Source organism: Symphodus melops, assembly GCF_947650265.1.
Source record: "Symphodus melops genome assembly, chromosome: 22".
Lineage (NCBI taxonomy): Eukaryota > Metazoa > Chordata > Actinopteri > Labriformes > Labridae > Symphodus > Symphodus melops.
The window spans coordinates 8,415,056-8,431,179 of record NC_136712.1 but is presented as its reverse complement, the minus strand read 5'-3'; the positions used below and the strand labels follow the sequence as shown (position 1 = coordinate 8,431,179).

Sequence of the window (16,124 nt, the reverse complement as noted above, 5' to 3'; positions counted from 1 at the left end):
GATGTGCAAAGTAGAAAGACACTTAAATCTGGACAAGCATTAAATAAAGCTGTGCGATATAAGGTATTTTAATACACTGAAAATCATTTTCTAGTCCTTCGCCCTCAATTTAGGTACAGCACTAATCTTCATACAGATGTGAGCAAACCATATTCAGTATTAGACTGCCATCGTGTGGTCATCTAGGATCACTGCAACACAACGCAAGCATCATCCAAATTTCACATGCTAAAATGAATAAGTGAAAAAAACAAAAGCATTGCAAGGACATAGACACATTCAGGTGACATGGGTTTATTAAATTTGACATCATTCTCCTTTATTTAAACAGCTACTTTTAAAACCATTCAACAAATACAGACAAGTGGTTGTTTGAACACATCAAGGAGAAACGACAATGACCAGCATACTCAGAGCATAAATTGTCTCTTTTTGTCCTTAAGTCCATGATGGGCAGCTGAAAATGATCAATGTCTTGACTGCATCTGTTGGTTTGAAGTGCAGCCTGTACATTAAGTGCATGTGGTTGAAGGTTTTAAAACGACCTCCTTCAGATGGACAGAAAATTCAACACATCTTCACGGCTTGATCCCATTGGTCCCCCGGTTTGTCCATCAAAGCTCAGTGTGTGGACTTGTGTTTGTCTCGGTAGCGTCCGAGTCCTTCTCTTCATCTGATGACAGTAAGCAGAAAAGACATATGCATTACAAGACGCTCAATCCGACTGTCCCCCCCCCCCCTAACAGTGACGGGGAATGTTGTCTTTTAATCTGCACTTATCCTCACCTGGTTGAGGCGTTTGGACGCACTCGCCATCGAGCTCCTCATATCCTATCGAGCAGATGCACGCGTAGCTGCCTTTATTGTTGAGACACTCCTGGTGCTGTGCAGTGCATACGGACTCCGGCTGTGAGCACTCATCAATATCTGAAGAAAACAAACAATGCAGCAATCACACACCGACTGAAGTCAAGCATCGTTTTTGCTTCTGTGTCCACTCAGTCAGAATGCTTCATCGTAATGAGTGGTTAGAACACTTTCTTAGTCTCAACAAATCCAACGACTTAAATTGCTGACCTCCCTATCCACCGCTAGATCGTTACTACTCCTCGAACGATCCTCAAACCAAACTTGTATCACACCGAGCAGATTTTAGGAAAATGTATAATTCCCCTCTCACGTTTGTGCTGGCATGGCTGTGTGGAGGCAGGAACACTGATCCATCTGTTGTGGCATTGCCCTTCTGTGATGAGTTTTTGGAGTGAGGTCATCTCAAGGCTCTCTTTTTATTCTGAAAGTGAAAATGCTACCTCTGCCAACTAGTCTGCCTTCTTGGTGATAGGCTAAGAAATATGCAGTCACTGCTCACACGACGAACCATCAAGCCTTTGGTCAACACATGACCAATGGGAATGCTTTAAAAATGTGTATACCTGTGCAGGTGCCCTCTGTGTCTTGGTACCCGGTGGCACAATCTTTGCACTTATCAGGACCGGCTTCAGTGCAGCCTGAGCACTCTTTGTCACAGGCTGTGAAAGACAAAAGACAAAATTGAATACAAATATCAAGTTAACTGAGCACCTCCTTTGAATGCAAAAACAATAACAGATGTCTGTCCGATCATACAGACGTCTGATGTTTAACGCGGATGTCCACAAGGACCTCTGCTAAATGTCGTTCTACACTTTTGTGTTAACATGCAGTTCACAAAGTACCTTCTTTTGAATTATTGCAAAGAAATTACAGCAGCCTAGATATCCCTCTTTCGAGTTATTGTGATGTTGGAGGACTCGTTTGAACGACCCCGATATGAGACTGGCAGCCCTGCTGTAGGTCATTTAGAAATGATGTTATGTTGGGGCGGCAGGGGCTCAGTCCGTTGGGACTTGTGTTGGGAACCGGAGGCTCGCCGGTTCAAGTCCCGGTGGGGAAGGGCACCTCTCGAGCACTGCCGAGGCGCCCTTGAGCAAGGCACCAAAAGTGCCCTGCTGCGCTCCCTTCACAGCAAAGCAGCACCGTTCTGACATCTCTCCACCGGTGCATATCCACGTGTTTGTGCATGTGTGTGATACGGGCCTGTGTGTGAGAAGCACGTCTCTACAATAACAGAGTGTAAACCTGAAGACAATGTTTCATATGCAGTGGTTATGTTGTGAATTGAAAACAATTATCAGAGATTCAAGCAAAAGTCCTGTATGATTATTATGTCAGGCTTTTGTAAGTTCACAATACTTCTATCATGTTAACAAACCAAACAGTTGTGCAAGTAAGAGCATTAAGTTGACACCATACCTTTGCAGGAGTAGGAGCCTTCTGTGTTCAGGCAGTATTGATCTTCTTTACAAGGAGAAAGGTCAGCCGAGCACTCGTTCACATCTGGAACAAAACACATGGTCTATGTCGTATCCGTTAGGTTTTTTTATTTTCTGTCCAATAAGGGATTTAGATTTTAGGATCACAGTAAGTGCTTGACATGAACAAAAAAAATGTCTTCCACACTGCAATAGTTTCAAATACACCAGTCTCTGCTTTAAAAAAACCAACAGCAGGACAGTACTTCCCCGTACGGACAGGCTGTCAATGTCATCTCTTTAACATGAGGATTACATTTAGAGTTTAAAGGGGACATAGTATACCTATTTTTCCACCTTTTCATACAGTCCATTATGCTCTAAATGAAACATCTGTGCTGTGCTTTGGTCAAAATATAACACGAATTAAGCACCAGAGGAGGTTTGTCAAACCAGCTCTCAAAGAACGCTTCGTTTAGGTGTGTGTGTCTCTTTAAATGCAATGAGCCCCCCGTAATTTTTCCTGGTTGACATCACTCCTCTGTCGAGACAATAAAAACGGCAGACCTGTGCAAAGGTTTTGCTCTTGACTGGAAGTGGAGTCAATGAGAGGAGATACCAGGGGATTTTCTTACCAGAATCCAACTTGTGATGTCACAAACTGAGTACATTTGAAACTGAGCATTTCTCTCTGTGTGGTAAGACTTATGCAGACCACAAACAAATGACTGGGTGGATTTATTTCAAATTTTGTGGGTTGATAGTCACTCAAGTTACCCAAATAAATGTTCAAAAACTCTGTGAAAGTGGATTTTTCATAATAGGTACCCTTTAAGCCTCGTTTCTTTGACAGTGATGATCTACAGCATGGCTCTCTTACCAACACAAGCTTCCTGGTCATCCTCCTCCCAGCCGTCTTTGCACTCATCGCAGTCCTGGTGGGTCGCTCCTGTACAGGTTTTGCAGGACGAGTGGCATTCTGCAAGAGGAAGTGAATTTGGATTCACAACTGGTCTGACATGCCCGACCTTTATTCGTTTGTCTGTGTATGCAACTGATGCGTCGGTTCATGTTCGCAGAAGTGTACCTGTGCACAGAGAGAATGTGTCATTCCTCACTTCATTGAAGTAGCCGTCGATGCAGTCGAGGCAGAATTCCCCTTTGTAACCGTGGTCACAGCTGCACTGCCCGTTGCCTCCACGAGTTCCGTCGCCGTCGCACTTTCCGTTTCCGTGACAAGGCGTCTCAGAGCCTCCCACACAGGCTTAAAGAAGTGAAAAGACGACATCATGAGCACATCATGTGTTGAGTCTGTGGCCCACAGGTTTTCTCCTTTAACTCCAGTTTGAACAGTGAACCAGATATGGAACCAATGCACATAAGAGTCCAAGGTTTTATTTCTCACCGTTGCAGTCCGGTCCAAACGTTCCTTTCGGACAGCACGCTTTGATGGTTTCAATGCAGAACCATTTATGCAAATCAGGATGTTTTGTTTTCCTGCATTGCAACAGGAAACCAGAGCGGAAGAGATCAGGTTTTGCCTCGCTTTACATAGCGGTACCGTTATTTAATACAAAAAAAAAAAAAAGAAAAAACCTTGACGAAGCCACACACCCACCTCTTGAACCACCATGTCTCGAAATGCTCCTCATGCTCCTCTAGCATATGGTTGCATTCAAAGCTGCTGCTGTCACAGAGCCCCTCCATGATCTCCACCAGACGAATCTCACTGTCATGGAAGCACAGGAGGAAACACAGATCATTGTCTGCAATGCTTAAAAAAAAGAAGTCCGACACATTTTGTTTGAGCTTCTTTACTCAATTACAGAGCAAACGTTTGCCCTGATAAGTGATAGCTGATTTGTGGGGCAGGATGACCTGTAGTTTGGACAGAGCAGGATGCAATGTCTCACCTGGTCTCATATTTAGACAGTTTTCTCTCCTCCCATGCTGTGTTGCCTCCACCAAAGTTCTGCTTTGCTGTTCTGTCAAATCCCTTAAATATGAATAGTTTAAACAGTGATAGGTTGAAGATGGGTTAGACATTACCAGCTTGTGAAGATACATGAAACATATGATACCATTGATGGGTTGAATATTCCAGAAGACCAGACAGAGAGGTTTGCTCTCGAGCTCTCTTACCTTCTCGAAGTTCTCTGTGATCTGCTTACATGTCGAACAGGAACTTTTTAAATCTCTCTTGGCCCCAGTGACTTGAAAAAGTAACACAAGAGTTATGCAGGAGAAAAGCCGCACGAGCCGCAGCTTTGGACCGGTGGACAGCATCTCAGCCGATCAATTCATGCACAGTAACATATCAGCCACTCACAAGCAGCTAACATTAAAGTGATGCAAGGCTCCTAAAACAACTGTGTGGGGATGTCTTCGCTTAAAATCGATTGAGCGTTTTGTATGCAAAGCTCCACAGAGTGTTATTTACATGCCGGGTGATGGAAAAAAAAATGAAGCTGTTTTAGATTTCCGCGTCAGCCTTTTGCTCGTATTGTGGCTCGCGCTGATTTGCTCGGATTGTCTGCCAATCAAGTGTACAACCAATCCCAAGCCGCCACGCGCGGGACAAAGAGCTCAGTTTCCACGTGTAAAATTGAAGTCTCCAACATAATTATTAAATTTAATTTTGTTTTACATTTAAAATGAAGCTTTTGATATATTATGTTTACAACACCTTAACTCTATGACTAGATCAAATAATATCAATACTTGTAAGGTGATGTGTATTTCACTTCCCCAGTATACCGGAAGTGATAATCATCTTTCAGCTGTCATGGCTGAAAAAAGGAGTGTTTGGGGGCTACCACTGTTGTTTTTATTGATAGCTGTGTCCCTCCTGCATTTATTTATCTGTCCGTTTACGAAAGTTGAGGAGAGCTTTAATTTACAAGCGGTGCACGACATTTTGTACCACAGACTTAACTTTGACAAGGTAAGTAGATGGTTTGGAACCAAAATGTGCTAACAGGCTAACCATGCACACAGCAGCAGTTAAGACATGAGTGTTCAAATAATTATACATACAAACTATACAAAGACAGATCACAGTAGCAGAAGGAATATAAAAGGATATCAGGCCTTTGGCTTTGGGGAAATTAACATGACATTTTTTTTTAAAGATCTATGAATGAATATTTATTTTCTTGTCTTGGCTCAACACAGCCCATCAAATCATATGATTAATAAATAATATATATTATAATATATAATTTCACATCAGGATACCTGCTTCAGCTTGTGATTGTATTTCAATCTAGGTTGTTTATATATTTATTCATTTATTTTCTTCTAAATGATGCTGTCCACTGTTTGTAATTTTTCTGTTCTGTTATTTTTCTGTTTTTTTTTATATTTTTTACCTTTGTCTTACGTTACATGTTTAGAATAAATAAACACAATACTCCATCTGTTTGAGGATTATTCAGACACATTTGAAGAAAGCATTTCCTCTTGCCGTCACACGGCCACGAAATGAAACAAAGTAACAAAAAACACAACCCTGATATAACGCACTAAAAACTTCAGAAAAAGAGAGACAAGGAGTGAGATCAGTCTTCACTGTCAAAAAATGAAAACAATCATAAAACTACATCTGCTCACGATCCATATATCTAGAAGCAGTTTTTAATGACATTCAGGAGAAGATGGAGTCTTCCCAGCTGTCTGGAGTTGTTGGTTGTTGTTATAGTGGTTAAAACCACCGTCTGCTCTGCCTTTCAGTACGACCATCATGAGTTCCCTGGAGTTGTGCCACGGACTTTCCTCGGCCCCGTCTTCCTTTCCCTAATCTGCTCCCCTGTTGTGTTTTTGTCCTCCCTGCTGGACGCACCGAAATACTACACTCAGCTCACAGGTGAACCACTGTTACCTGACACCGAGTGGAACTTTAAAAACCCCTGTTAATGTTTCAGTATGTAACACTTGAATCAACCCTGACGTGCTCTCTCCTGATGCTCTCTGTGCAGTCCGAGCTTCGCTGGGCTTGTGCGTGGTCGGCGCTCTGTGGCACATGCAGAGGGAGGTGAGGAGGCAGTTTGGCTCCACAGTTGCGGGGCTCTTCTGTCTGATGTGTGCTTCCCAGTTTCACCTCATGTTCTACAGCACCAGGACGCTGCCTAATGTGTTCGCCCTGCCGTTAGGTAACACACACCTGTAAGAATCCAGACACTCTGGATTAAAGATTTTTTTTCTCTCTTAATCTGTGATGATTAATTGTCCCCCCCCCCGCCTCACCTCACCAGTTCTGGTAGCGTTCACATCTTGGATCGCACAGAAGCACGGCCGCTTCATCGTCCTCTCTGCTCTTGCCATCATCGTGTTCCGCTCGGAGCTCTGCATCTTCTTGGGTCTCATGTTACTGATGTCACTGTTGAGTAAGAGGCTTGGGCTGATGCAGCTGCTTCACTATGCAGTCCCTGCTGGGCTCCTGTCACTGGGTGAGTGCTGATGGACACTATGTAAATATTCCACACTCAGTAGAATGATGTTAAACTGGTGTTTTTTTTAATGCTCTCTTGTCTGTTATAGCCTTAACAGTGGCCAATGACTCTTTCTTTTGGAGGAAGCTTTTGTGGCCTGAAGGTCAGGTTCTGTGGTACAACACTGTTCTCAACAAAAGCTCCAACTGGGGAATATCCTTTCTCTCGTGTACTCAAACGCAACCCCCACTTGTGTTTTAGCCATCACCTGTGCTTTTCCTTGACTTTCACCCCCCTCAGTAAACCTCTCCCTTTTTCTGGTACTTCTACTCTGCCGTGCCCCGAGCTCTGGGCTGCACTCTGCTCTTCGTCCCCCTCGGCCTCCTCGACAGGCGGATGAGGCTGCTCCTGCTTCCCACCGCCGGCTTCATCCTCATCTACTCCCTGCTGCCCCACAAAGAGATGCGCTTCATTATCTACACTTTCCCCATGCTCAGCCTGGTCGCTGCCAGAGGCTCTTCTTTCATGTAAGTTACGAAGCATGCTACGTCAGTTCTTGCGGCTCACAAATACAGTGTGGCACTTTTTTGTAGCACATCAACCAACACCGACCCTTCAGAAAGCAAATATTCACTTCAGAGTTCAGCCGAATTATTTTTTAGTTTTTCAATAACAAGAAAGGGTATAAAAAAACAAATGAGTCAGAATTGAGAAGTTTAATAAGTGTGTGAAGTCAGTTTCCCATTTATGCAAGACACTTTTGATCCTTTTTTTTTTTTTTTTTACATTTTTATTTCAGCTTATGCAACTACCAGAAGTCCTGGATGTACAAGCTGGGCTCCGTGTTTGTGGTCGGCCAGCTCATGACCAATGCAGCGTACACAAGTATTTGTCTTTATGTGTCCCACCACAACTACCCAGGGGGCCGGGGAATGCAGGAACTCCACAGGCTTCTCCCAGACACGGCAGGTTGGAACCACTTCCAGCATGTTTGTACTGACTCACTTTTTAACTCACCAGTCAACCCGGTGCCTGTTCAAGAACTGTAACCAATAAAATGCTTTCATAGATGCACGCCACATTTTGGATTCTTTAGTTTCCATATTCGACTTATATCATGTACAGTTAAGTGGTATGCCCCTGTATAAAGAGCATATTTGTATGACTTTATTTTATTAAACAAACTGACGACCAGTGTAATTACAGGGAATGCAGATGAATCAGTGTGTCATACAAACAGCTCTCTCATGGTTATTCAATGCCTTCACCTTCTCAGATGTCTTTGTTCATATCGACACCTATGCAGCTGAAACTGGAGTATCTCGATTTTTAGAGCAGAACTCAAACTGGAGGCAAGTTTTTTTTTTTTCTTTTTCATATAGTTTACAGCTAAACCCATCATGTGCTAACTATCTCTTTTGTATTTTTTTTTTTTTTTTTTTTGTCAACAGGTATGATAAACGTGAGGATCTCAGCCTCACAAATCCTGAGGTGAAATTGTACTCGCACCTGGTGATGGAGGCGAACGTAACCAAGATAAAGCTTCTCCGGGACACTCATCAGCCTCTGGCCTTCGTCGAAGGTTACAGCAGCATTTCCTTCAACTTGTTTCACCTGCCTCCGCTCACGGTGCGGTTAGAGAGAAAAACTGTGCTGATGGAGAGAAGAGCTGCAACCGGTTAGCAAACGAGTGGGAGCGTATAGGAATGGTTCGTTGATGAATAAATGTGCTGGGATTTATGATTGACTACAAAACACCAGACCAAAGGTCAAATGGACCGTCACATCTTTCTTTTTTTTCCTCTGGCATGTTAAAGAGTAAGCTGCCTGTTAATCATGACATTCCGCTTCTGTGATATATGTTCATCTCTCTATACACAAACTCTGGTCCCTGGGACGCTGTTTGAAGATAAAATGCTGGAAGAGAAGTTATGGTGGGGGGCCAACAAGTGTAAATCTGTAACTCTCCTGATAGCTTTTTAGCTCCAAACTGTTCCAGCAGTGAACTATTTCTTCCTCCTGAGTAAAGTTTGTATATTCAGTTCAGAAACTTTATATAAATTTAACTTCTCTAATTTTTGAATTTCATCTCCAAAACACTTTAGAATGTTTCGATTTTCTCCAACTGATGGAAAATGCTAGAATTTCTTTTGAATAAGAACAGGTAAAAAAGTCAAGGAGAAACTATTTGACAGGAAATGTGCGTTCTGTACCTCAGATAGTCATTTGTATCATTTTTGTAGATACCTTTTCAGATCAATAAAACAGTGTTTGAAACTAAACTGCTGCACTGAGATTTAGTTTGAAGACTTAAAAACTTAAGAACCAATAAAAACCCTTAAGCAATATTGCATAAGGAAAACCTTTATTTACAAATGACCACAAAATTTGCATGGTTCCAGTCTCGATGCTAAAACATTTATCAAATTAGGTTCCAAAGTCGTTTCATATAAAAATGTACAGTACATTGTTTTTCTCCATAATAAACCCATAATTTAATCCCCTGGACATAAACTTAAATTGTGCTTAAGAGACAAATTGTATATTCCAAACAAACTGCTTATTCTGAAAATACAGCAATATCATACATCTTATTAAAAACAATTCAGCAAGTAAAAAAAAAAAAAAAAAAATTCTATTTCTAAATGACAGTACCATGAGCCACAAATTCACAATGAAAATTAAATAACATTAACTTAAAACATCTTTCAGTCACAGCATTTATTTTTGGGCCATGTTTCCATTCTGAAAACAACTCTGCATCTATCTTTAATACATAATTATCAAAAAAAAGAAAAGAAATCCTGAAGTGATTTTTTGCGCATTTTAACAAAAAATATTTACAGCATTTTGACCTGAAGTAGTTTTTGGATAAGGCACGAGGAGAAGAGAGTCGACACACAAAAACCCCCCCAGAAAACAACAATTTACAAGCAAACACGTAATCACCAACCCCTACAGCTAGAGAGAAAAAAAAATAAACAACCCTCCCTCCCTGATACACTTCTGACTGAGACCCCTCATCACAACAGCTCCAAAGTGTTAAACAGTAGTACACATCACAGAAAACCTCAAACATCTGGCCTCCATAAGAATCAGTGTATAAATCCATATTTTACATTTTGCCCAACAACCCGATTTCACAGCTACACCGCTTGGTCCTTGATAAAAGGGTTTCTTTTTCTTAAGTTATGCTCAACAATAAATCAGTACTGAAAATAAATCAAAGGGAGGTTAACTTTTAGGAAGAGCAAGCCCTCCATGTTCTCCAACAAAGGCCTGGGCTGATTTAGGGCGTAGTTGACACTAGCTGTGCTGAACAGTGTTTCTGCTGGGACGATGCTGGGAGGGCAGCCCACATAGCGGGCGGCTACTTTGGCAAGATCGGGCCACAGGAACTTTTTCAGGTTCCAGTAGTCGAGGGGGTCACAGCTTTGATCGAGTATGTCTTCCTCGAGGTATTCCAGCACCGCCAGCTCGGAGGACTTTGGCTTTTCCTCGTGTTTTATCTTTTGTCGGATATCGGCCATGAGGGACCAAAGGTTGTCCTTGTTTGAGTTGGGGGTGTTGAATGAAACTGGGGCCTCGGTGCAGCCGTTGGACAGTGGAGGCTTCACTGCCGCTGAGGTAGAAGATGATGAGTCCAGCTCCTGGATTAGATCCTGCTTACACTGCTCGGCTTCCTCCTCTGTGAACAGGGAAGTCTTGTATCGTGGGTCCAGCATGGTGGCCCAGGTGTATCTAGGGTCGTGCAGAGTGGCGGACATTCTGCTCACCATGGCTTCCTTTAAAGACTTCAGCATGTTGTCGATGCCCACGGTTTCGTCAAACAGCAGGTCTATCTTCCTGTTCAGGATGTGGATGAGTGGTATCACTTGTCCCAGGGTGGCAGTGCGGTTGCTCATCTCCCTGTAGGCGACTTCGAAAGGTTTCAGTGCATTGCAGACCGACAGCATAACCTCCCACTGATCGCAGCTGATCATTTCCCTGAAATTGCATTCGATCGACAGTTCGTCGATGGCTTTCTTCTGCTCCACCAGCCGCTCCAGCATGAAGAACGACGTCCTCCATTTGGAAGGGACGTCTTGGATCAGCTGGTTCTCCGGGAGCTGGTGGACCCCCTGGAGCTCGGCCAGCTTCTCCTTGGCTTTCGCCGAGCGGTGCACGCGCTCACAGATCTTCCGCGCAATGCTCAGAAGGTTCTGAACCATTCTCTGGCTCTTTATGGCTTCGGTAACGATGAGGTCTAAGGTGTGTCCGAAACACTGCATGGTGACATGGCCGTGGTCCTCTAAGGTGTTTCGGATGGTGCTGTTGTCAGTTACAGTGAACCCCTTTTTCAGTCCTGATGAGGCGATCCAAGTATCCCATAGATACTCGAGCTGCTTTGGGATGTCGTGCATATCTTGATCACAGTCTATTTGTGAGACGCTGAGGAGAGCGGAGCAGTGAAAGTCCTGACCCTGGGGTCTGACGCTGGACTCGTACGTTGCCCAGTGGGCGGTAAGGGTCAGGTATTCCCTCGTTTGGCTGCTGACCCAAATACTAGTTGTGAAGTGTACGACGCCACCTTCGGCCTCTTTCAGGTGGGTCAGCACGACGTCCTTCACCCTTTCGTACATATCTGGTATGGCAGTGCTGGTGAAGTAAGAAGAAGGTGGAAGAGAATACTGAGGCTGGAGGTGCTCTAGTAGTCTGTTCAGTCCAGCATTCTCTACCATGGCTGATGGCTGAAGATCCAGTGCGAGCATTTCTGCGATAAGTTTGGTGATTTTTTTGGCAACCGGGTGGTGTTCGTCGAACCTCTCCTGGCTCTGTTCCGTCTCGTAGGCCGAGGTGTCCATGAGCTCTTGTTTCACGTGAACTCCGGCAGACGGCGCGTCACCTGAGATCGTTTTGTTGCTTTCGAGGACGTGTCCGTGAAACCTCTGCATGTGCCTGAAGAGGCAGCTCGTGCCCAGGTTCGTGGTCTTTTTGCCTCTGCTAATTGTGCGGCTACAGTGCAAGCAAACCACCTTTGTGGGGTCGGCGGGGGAAATGGAGAAATGGTTCCACAGTTTTGACGTCTTTTTGCTGAAAACGGGCAGGGTTTGGGACTTTTTCTCACCGGCGGGGCTCTCAGTTTCTTTGGTTGAAACTGCGTCTGTTGCTGTGAGGTTGGCGTAAGGATGAGGGGAGGATTCTTTCTCATCTGTGCTTTTTTGGTTTTTGAGGACGTCTGGGTGGCGCCTCATCAGATGCCTCATGAGGCAGCTTGTACCAAAGTCGCCCCGTTTACCCCGACTGATGACGCACGGACAGTAACGGCACAGTGCTTTTAACTGGTCAACCGGTGACACTATGAAATGGTGCCACACTTCAGATTTCACCCGTTTCATGATCTTCTTGTTTTGCTGGAAAACCGAGTGATCCTGACTGAGGCTTTGACCTTCGGAGAGGTCGCATGGTGAAGACGTTAAGGGTGTGTCCTCCCCTTGAGTTCGGAAGGGGAGAGCGACAGAAGACTCCTGTCCTGAGAGATGCAGAGCCTCATCCGACTCCTCTTTTATTTCCATGCTTTCCTCGACGTTTTGGGGTAATTCGTCTGATAAGGTGTCTGGTGAGGATGGAAGAAGAGGCGATTCTTTTTTTAAATCCAGTGGATCTTGTAGTTGCGTGCGGGACAATAGCGAGGGGGGGTTTGTGTACGGCGGGGGGATGTGATTGCCCTGTCCGTTTTCCTCGATGACGACCTCTTTATGGGCCCTCCACATGTGACGAATAAGACAGCTCGTCCCTAGATCCTTTCCGTTTTTACCCCGACTGAATTCATTCATGCAATGGATGCAAACCGCTTTGGAACTATCAGCAGGCGACAGGTAGAAGTGTTTCCACACTGCTGATCTCCGACGGGAACTTGAGCTTTTAGGGGTCCCGGGAAGACGCTCCGGCCCTCCTTCCGCCATGTCTTCAAGGATGCTTTCATTGGAATGTGAGGCGGAGAGAGAGCCGAAGAGAGTGTCCGCGTTGGTGTACGGTTCTAGTTTTGGTTCGACTTTTGGCAACACTTCTTTGGATGAGAGATCGGCATTTTCAGCTGAGGAAGTGGACGGTGAAGTGTTCTTTGAGGCAGAGGAGGCGACGCTATTGGTCAAGTCTCCGTTTTTTGGTGAGTTAGGGGAGGGAGGTATGAAGGATGAGGCAGGAGAGCCGGTCAGATTGTTTGAGGATACGTCTCCATCTTGTAAAAGCACAGTGGGGTGAGCCCTTCGGACGTGCCTCATTAAACAACTAGTACTGAGGTCTTTCTCATTCTTCCCCCGACTGAATTCTTTCATGCAGTATAAACAGATTGCTTTGGTACTGTCCCTTGGTGATATACAGAAATGGTTCCATGCGGGAGATTTTTTCCTCGGGTTGGTATTGCTTCTCATTGATGACAAAAGGCTCTGGGTGACAGCATCCATGGCGACATCATAAAGGGTGCTTGTGTATCCACTTAGTATATTACTGTAATCGTCACCGTCTTTAGTTACAAAGGGACCGACTGAGCTACCAAATGCTAGCCTTTCATCATCCTGGGTTTCCTCCTCCACTCCATTCGTTTCCTCCATCTCCTCTTTGATATGTGGACTTTCTTCATTTCCATTTTCATACTTTTCACTCTCTGCATTTCCATCGGTATCAGTGTTTAGGCATTTGTTTGAAGTAGCTGGAGACGCTGGATCAGCTTCGCTTGCTTGGTCTGACTCCAGCAGTTTTTCGTCCTGAGAAGATAAATGGAACGGAGGGGGGGAGTCTTTGTCCAGTGTTAAAGAGGAGCAGGCCGTTGACTTTGCATCTGCGGCGTCGTGAGGGTTGATGGTGTAGGATTTGAATACGTAACCATCCTGGCCCTCAATTTTCAGGCAGGTCCCTTTTGCCTCTCTTCTTTTGTTTTCGATGGAGCCATTAGGCTCACTGTCCATATCCTCAATGATGGGAGAGACCTCTTCCTCCCCATCCATGGCAGCAGCCCAAGGGTTTCTTTAGAGTTGTCAGGTCTGTGTCAACAACTGTGATTATTTTTTTCAGGAGTAGTCATCGATACTGCAGCTCAAGCAGGGGTTGGAGAAAGTGTGTGGCTGTCAGGGACACAGTAAGCCTGCACACCCCTCTCCATTTAGGCCTTAAGGATTTCCACCTCTCCACACATAATCTACAGAGAGAGAGAGGGGGAAAAAAAATAATCAAGTTTTGTACACGATACAGATGATCTTTTAGTTGTAAATATTGAACTGGATCTTCATATAATGTAAAGCAGAAACTGCTGATGTAGGGCTATTAATGGTATTAAAAAAATAAACAAACAAAAAAATCCCATTTTAAAACACTATTTTGCTAGACTCATTATTTTTCCTTTCAACACACCTTTGTGGTCGTAAACGTTGAAACGCTGAATCTGCTGGCTGTTAACCCAAGCACTAACGCAGCATTGTTTTGGCTATGTGTGAGGCTACACTGTCTCGTGTGCATGTTCAGGGCTCACAGGTCTTCAGGAGGACACGTCTTTCATCAAGAAAAACTGGATGCGTGTGTCATTAAAAGCCCAAACACAGTTTGAACCACTTTAAAAGAGAGGTTTTTAATTCTAATGTAGCTGACACAAAATAACTAAAGAGGTAAAAATGCTCAAAATGACTCCCTATAAAATGGAAAACTAAACATCGGCTCCAATGTGACCAGAGTGGAACAATCCTCTCTCTAACACGCTATGTTATTCGAGGAAGTTGTTTGTTTTTATGGTACGTCTGTTGCATATGACTGCATTACTTAATAGGGTTTACACAATGAACTAGCACTGTCAAGTGTTGTGTGTCAATAGATCTGTCTGTACTCTTGTCCTGGTCCCAGGTTTCCTACGAGCTGTGTGATCGAGGAAAGTGTGTAAAAATACTACGAAAGATTCACTCTGCACTAAACTCTAAGTCCAAGCAGCAGCTCTTTAAAGGAGCTGTTGTTGTTTTTCCTGTGCCAGAATATAAAAGTGTAGATATAGCACCAAAAAAAATCCTAAAGGAAATATTTAACTCTTAATATTAGAGATAATTTAGCTATGCAAACAATGCAACCAGAGATGTGAATAAGCTCCTATTGAAGTTAATAAAACAAATGTCACCCGTTTCTATCCATCATTAAAACACTTTTCTTTCATTCTTCTTCTTATTTAAACCTCATTAAATGATGCCTCCAAATCAAGGCGTATGAACAGTCGTATTCCTAGTTCCACTGGGATGGTATTCTGAAACAATGAATAGCCATTTCCTCAGTGAAGGGTGACACACAGTTTTTCCGGGTTTGGCTAAATTGCGAGTCAGGAAGATGCAAGAGGACAAAACTACCAAGTCGACTGACTAGCTTTTATCTCCACACTGCATACTGACTTATATAAACAGGCTTACATGCTCTAAAAAAACAAAACGACGAAAGGAACCAATATGAACCACCGTACCAATATGTAACGATACAATAATAACATGCAGCTACACCATCAGTAAACACCACGGTGGCTATCCTTGTGCTAACTGAGTTAGCCACACGGCTATAAACACAAAAAACGTCACTCAGGTATACCACTTGTGTCACATGGTTTTGTAGCACAGATATTTCAAGACGATTTAAGTTCTACAATTATAGCACCCACTATGTAATTTAACCAGCGAGGCTTTTTATGTACATTTCAGGACCACACCACTGCTGCTAGCTGGTTAGCTGCCAGCTAGGCCACACACACATCGGACACAGAGAGGCTAACCTGGCGAGGCAGAACCCACACGAACCACCACGGGATCCGAATCAGACCAGCACTCACCACGACGTCCTGGTCACGTTTAATCATTTTCAGACGGGTAAAAGCGCTCATGATACTCACCGTGATGTGTGGCCGTGTAATCACCGGGGTTTCGGCTCTTAAATAGTTAAAAAATGACACATTTGATTGATCCAGAGGGGGGTTCACTTTGTTGCTTTTGTCTCCTGGTTAGCGAGCAGTTCACGGCCGGAGCAGCTCCACACAGCGTCGGACGGAAGGAACATGTTTTTATGATGTCACCGGTCGCAGGGTCTCCTGCAGGGCAATAGGGAGGCCAGTCTACGTGGGTAATACTTGTAATAGCATATTAACAAAGTCTATTATTGTAATGGTACTGCATTTAAAAAAAAGAAAAGAAAAAGTAAACAACTTATTTCCTGTTTCATTACTCATTAAAAGTTTCTGTTCATGCTGATTGGCCTTTTTTTTCTAGATTCATCACATGCGAAATTATTTTAAAAAACAAATGACTGAAGATATGGATTATTTTTTAGTCTATGTGGGTGACTTTAAACTATAATAATAATAATGTTAATAATAATAATAAGAGATGATCCTTTATTCATCTCGGAG

General features: G+C 43.7%; 3 protein-coding genes and 1 long non-coding RNA gene across 5 annotated transcripts; 2 read left to right on the top strand and 2 right to left on the bottom strand.

Moving 5' to 3' along the window:
* Positions 1–278: 278 nt before the first annotated feature.
* Positions 279–4,821, bottom strand: creld2 (cysteine-rich with EGF-like domains 2). The gene is made up of 10 exons (XM_079335146.1): positions 4,434–4,821; positions 4,205–4,287; positions 3,910–4,020; positions 3,697–3,788; positions 3,379–3,555; positions 3,172–3,270; positions 2,293–2,376; positions 1,434–1,529; positions 787–927; positions 279–673 (listed from the first exon to the last, which is right to left on the bottom strand). The coding sequence occupies exons 1-10, from the start codon at positions 4,575–4,577 to the stop codon at positions 615–617; spliced, it is 1,086 nt and encodes a 361-aa protein (XP_079191272.1). The 5' UTR covers positions 4,578–4,821; the 3' UTR covers positions 279–614.
* Positions 4,822–5,045: 224 nt separating this feature from the next.
* Positions 5,046–8,787, top strand: alg12 (ALG12 alpha-1,6-mannosyltransferase). Of its 2 annotated transcripts, none has more exons than XM_079335144.1 (9): positions 5,046–5,235; positions 6,024–6,156; positions 6,269–6,442; positions 6,545–6,739; positions 6,831–6,934; positions 7,012–7,248; positions 7,521–7,686; positions 7,998–8,073; positions 8,173–8,787. In XM_079335144.1, exons 1-9 carry the CDS (start codon positions 5,077–5,079, stop codon positions 8,402–8,404), a joined length of 1,476 nt encoding a protein of 491 aa, XP_079191270.1. In that variant the 5' UTR covers positions 5,046–5,076; the 3' UTR covers positions 8,405–8,787. The 2 variants fall into 2 exon arrangements, with proteins under 2 accessions (XP_079191270.1, XP_079191271.1); XM_079335145.1 differs by having other exon boundaries at positions 5,047–5,235; positions 6,831–6,935; positions 7,026–7,248; positions 7,521–7,690.
* A 282-nt stretch (positions 8,788–9,069) lies between these two features.
* zbed4 (zinc finger, BED-type containing 4) lies at positions 9,070–15,781 on the bottom strand. The gene is made up of 2 exons (XM_079335143.1): positions 15,612–15,781; positions 9,070–13,898 (listed from the first exon to the last, which is right to left on the bottom strand). Exon 2 carries the CDS (start codon positions 13,705–13,707, stop codon positions 9,928–9,930), a length of 3,780 nt encoding a protein of 1,259 aa, XP_079191269.1. The 5' UTR covers positions 13,708–13,898; positions 15,612–15,781; the 3' UTR covers positions 9,070–9,927.
* On the top strand, positions 15,136–15,803 carry LOC306817895. The gene is made up of 3 exons (XR_013778098.1): positions 15,136–15,307; positions 15,424–15,588; positions 15,724–15,803. It is a non-coding gene; the product is annotated as an uncharacterized lncRNA (long non-coding RNA).
* Positions 15,804–16,124: the final 321 nt, after the last annotated feature.

Coding starts and splice junctions, on each gene's coding strand:
- creld2 (XM_079335146.1), bottom strand. CDS start 4,577: ATGCTGTCCACCGGTCCAAAGCTGCGGCTCGTGCGGCTTTTCTCCTGC. Junction 3,271..3,378: donor CACATTCTCTCTGTGCACAG/GTACACTTCTGC, acceptor TTCCTCTTGCAG/AATGCCACTCGTCCTGCAAA. Junction 928..1,433: donor CACAGAGGGCACCTGCACAG/GTATACACATTT, acceptor TGTTTTCTTCAG/ATATTGATGAGTGCTCACAG.
- alg12 (XM_079335144.1), top strand. CDS start 5,077: ATGGCTGAAAAAAGGAGTGTTTGGGGGCTACCACTGTTGTTTTTATTG. Junction 5,236..6,023: donor ACAGACTTAACTTTGACAAG/GTAAGTAGATGG, acceptor TCTGCCTTTCAG/TACGACCATCATGAGTTCCC. Junction 6,443..6,544: donor TGTGTTCGCCCTGCCGTTAG/GTAACACACACC, acceptor TCACCTCACCAG/TTCTGGTAGCGTTCACATCT.
- zbed4 (XM_079335143.1), bottom strand. CDS start 13,707: ATGGATGGGGAGGAAGAGGTCTCTCCCATCATTGAGGATATGGACAGT.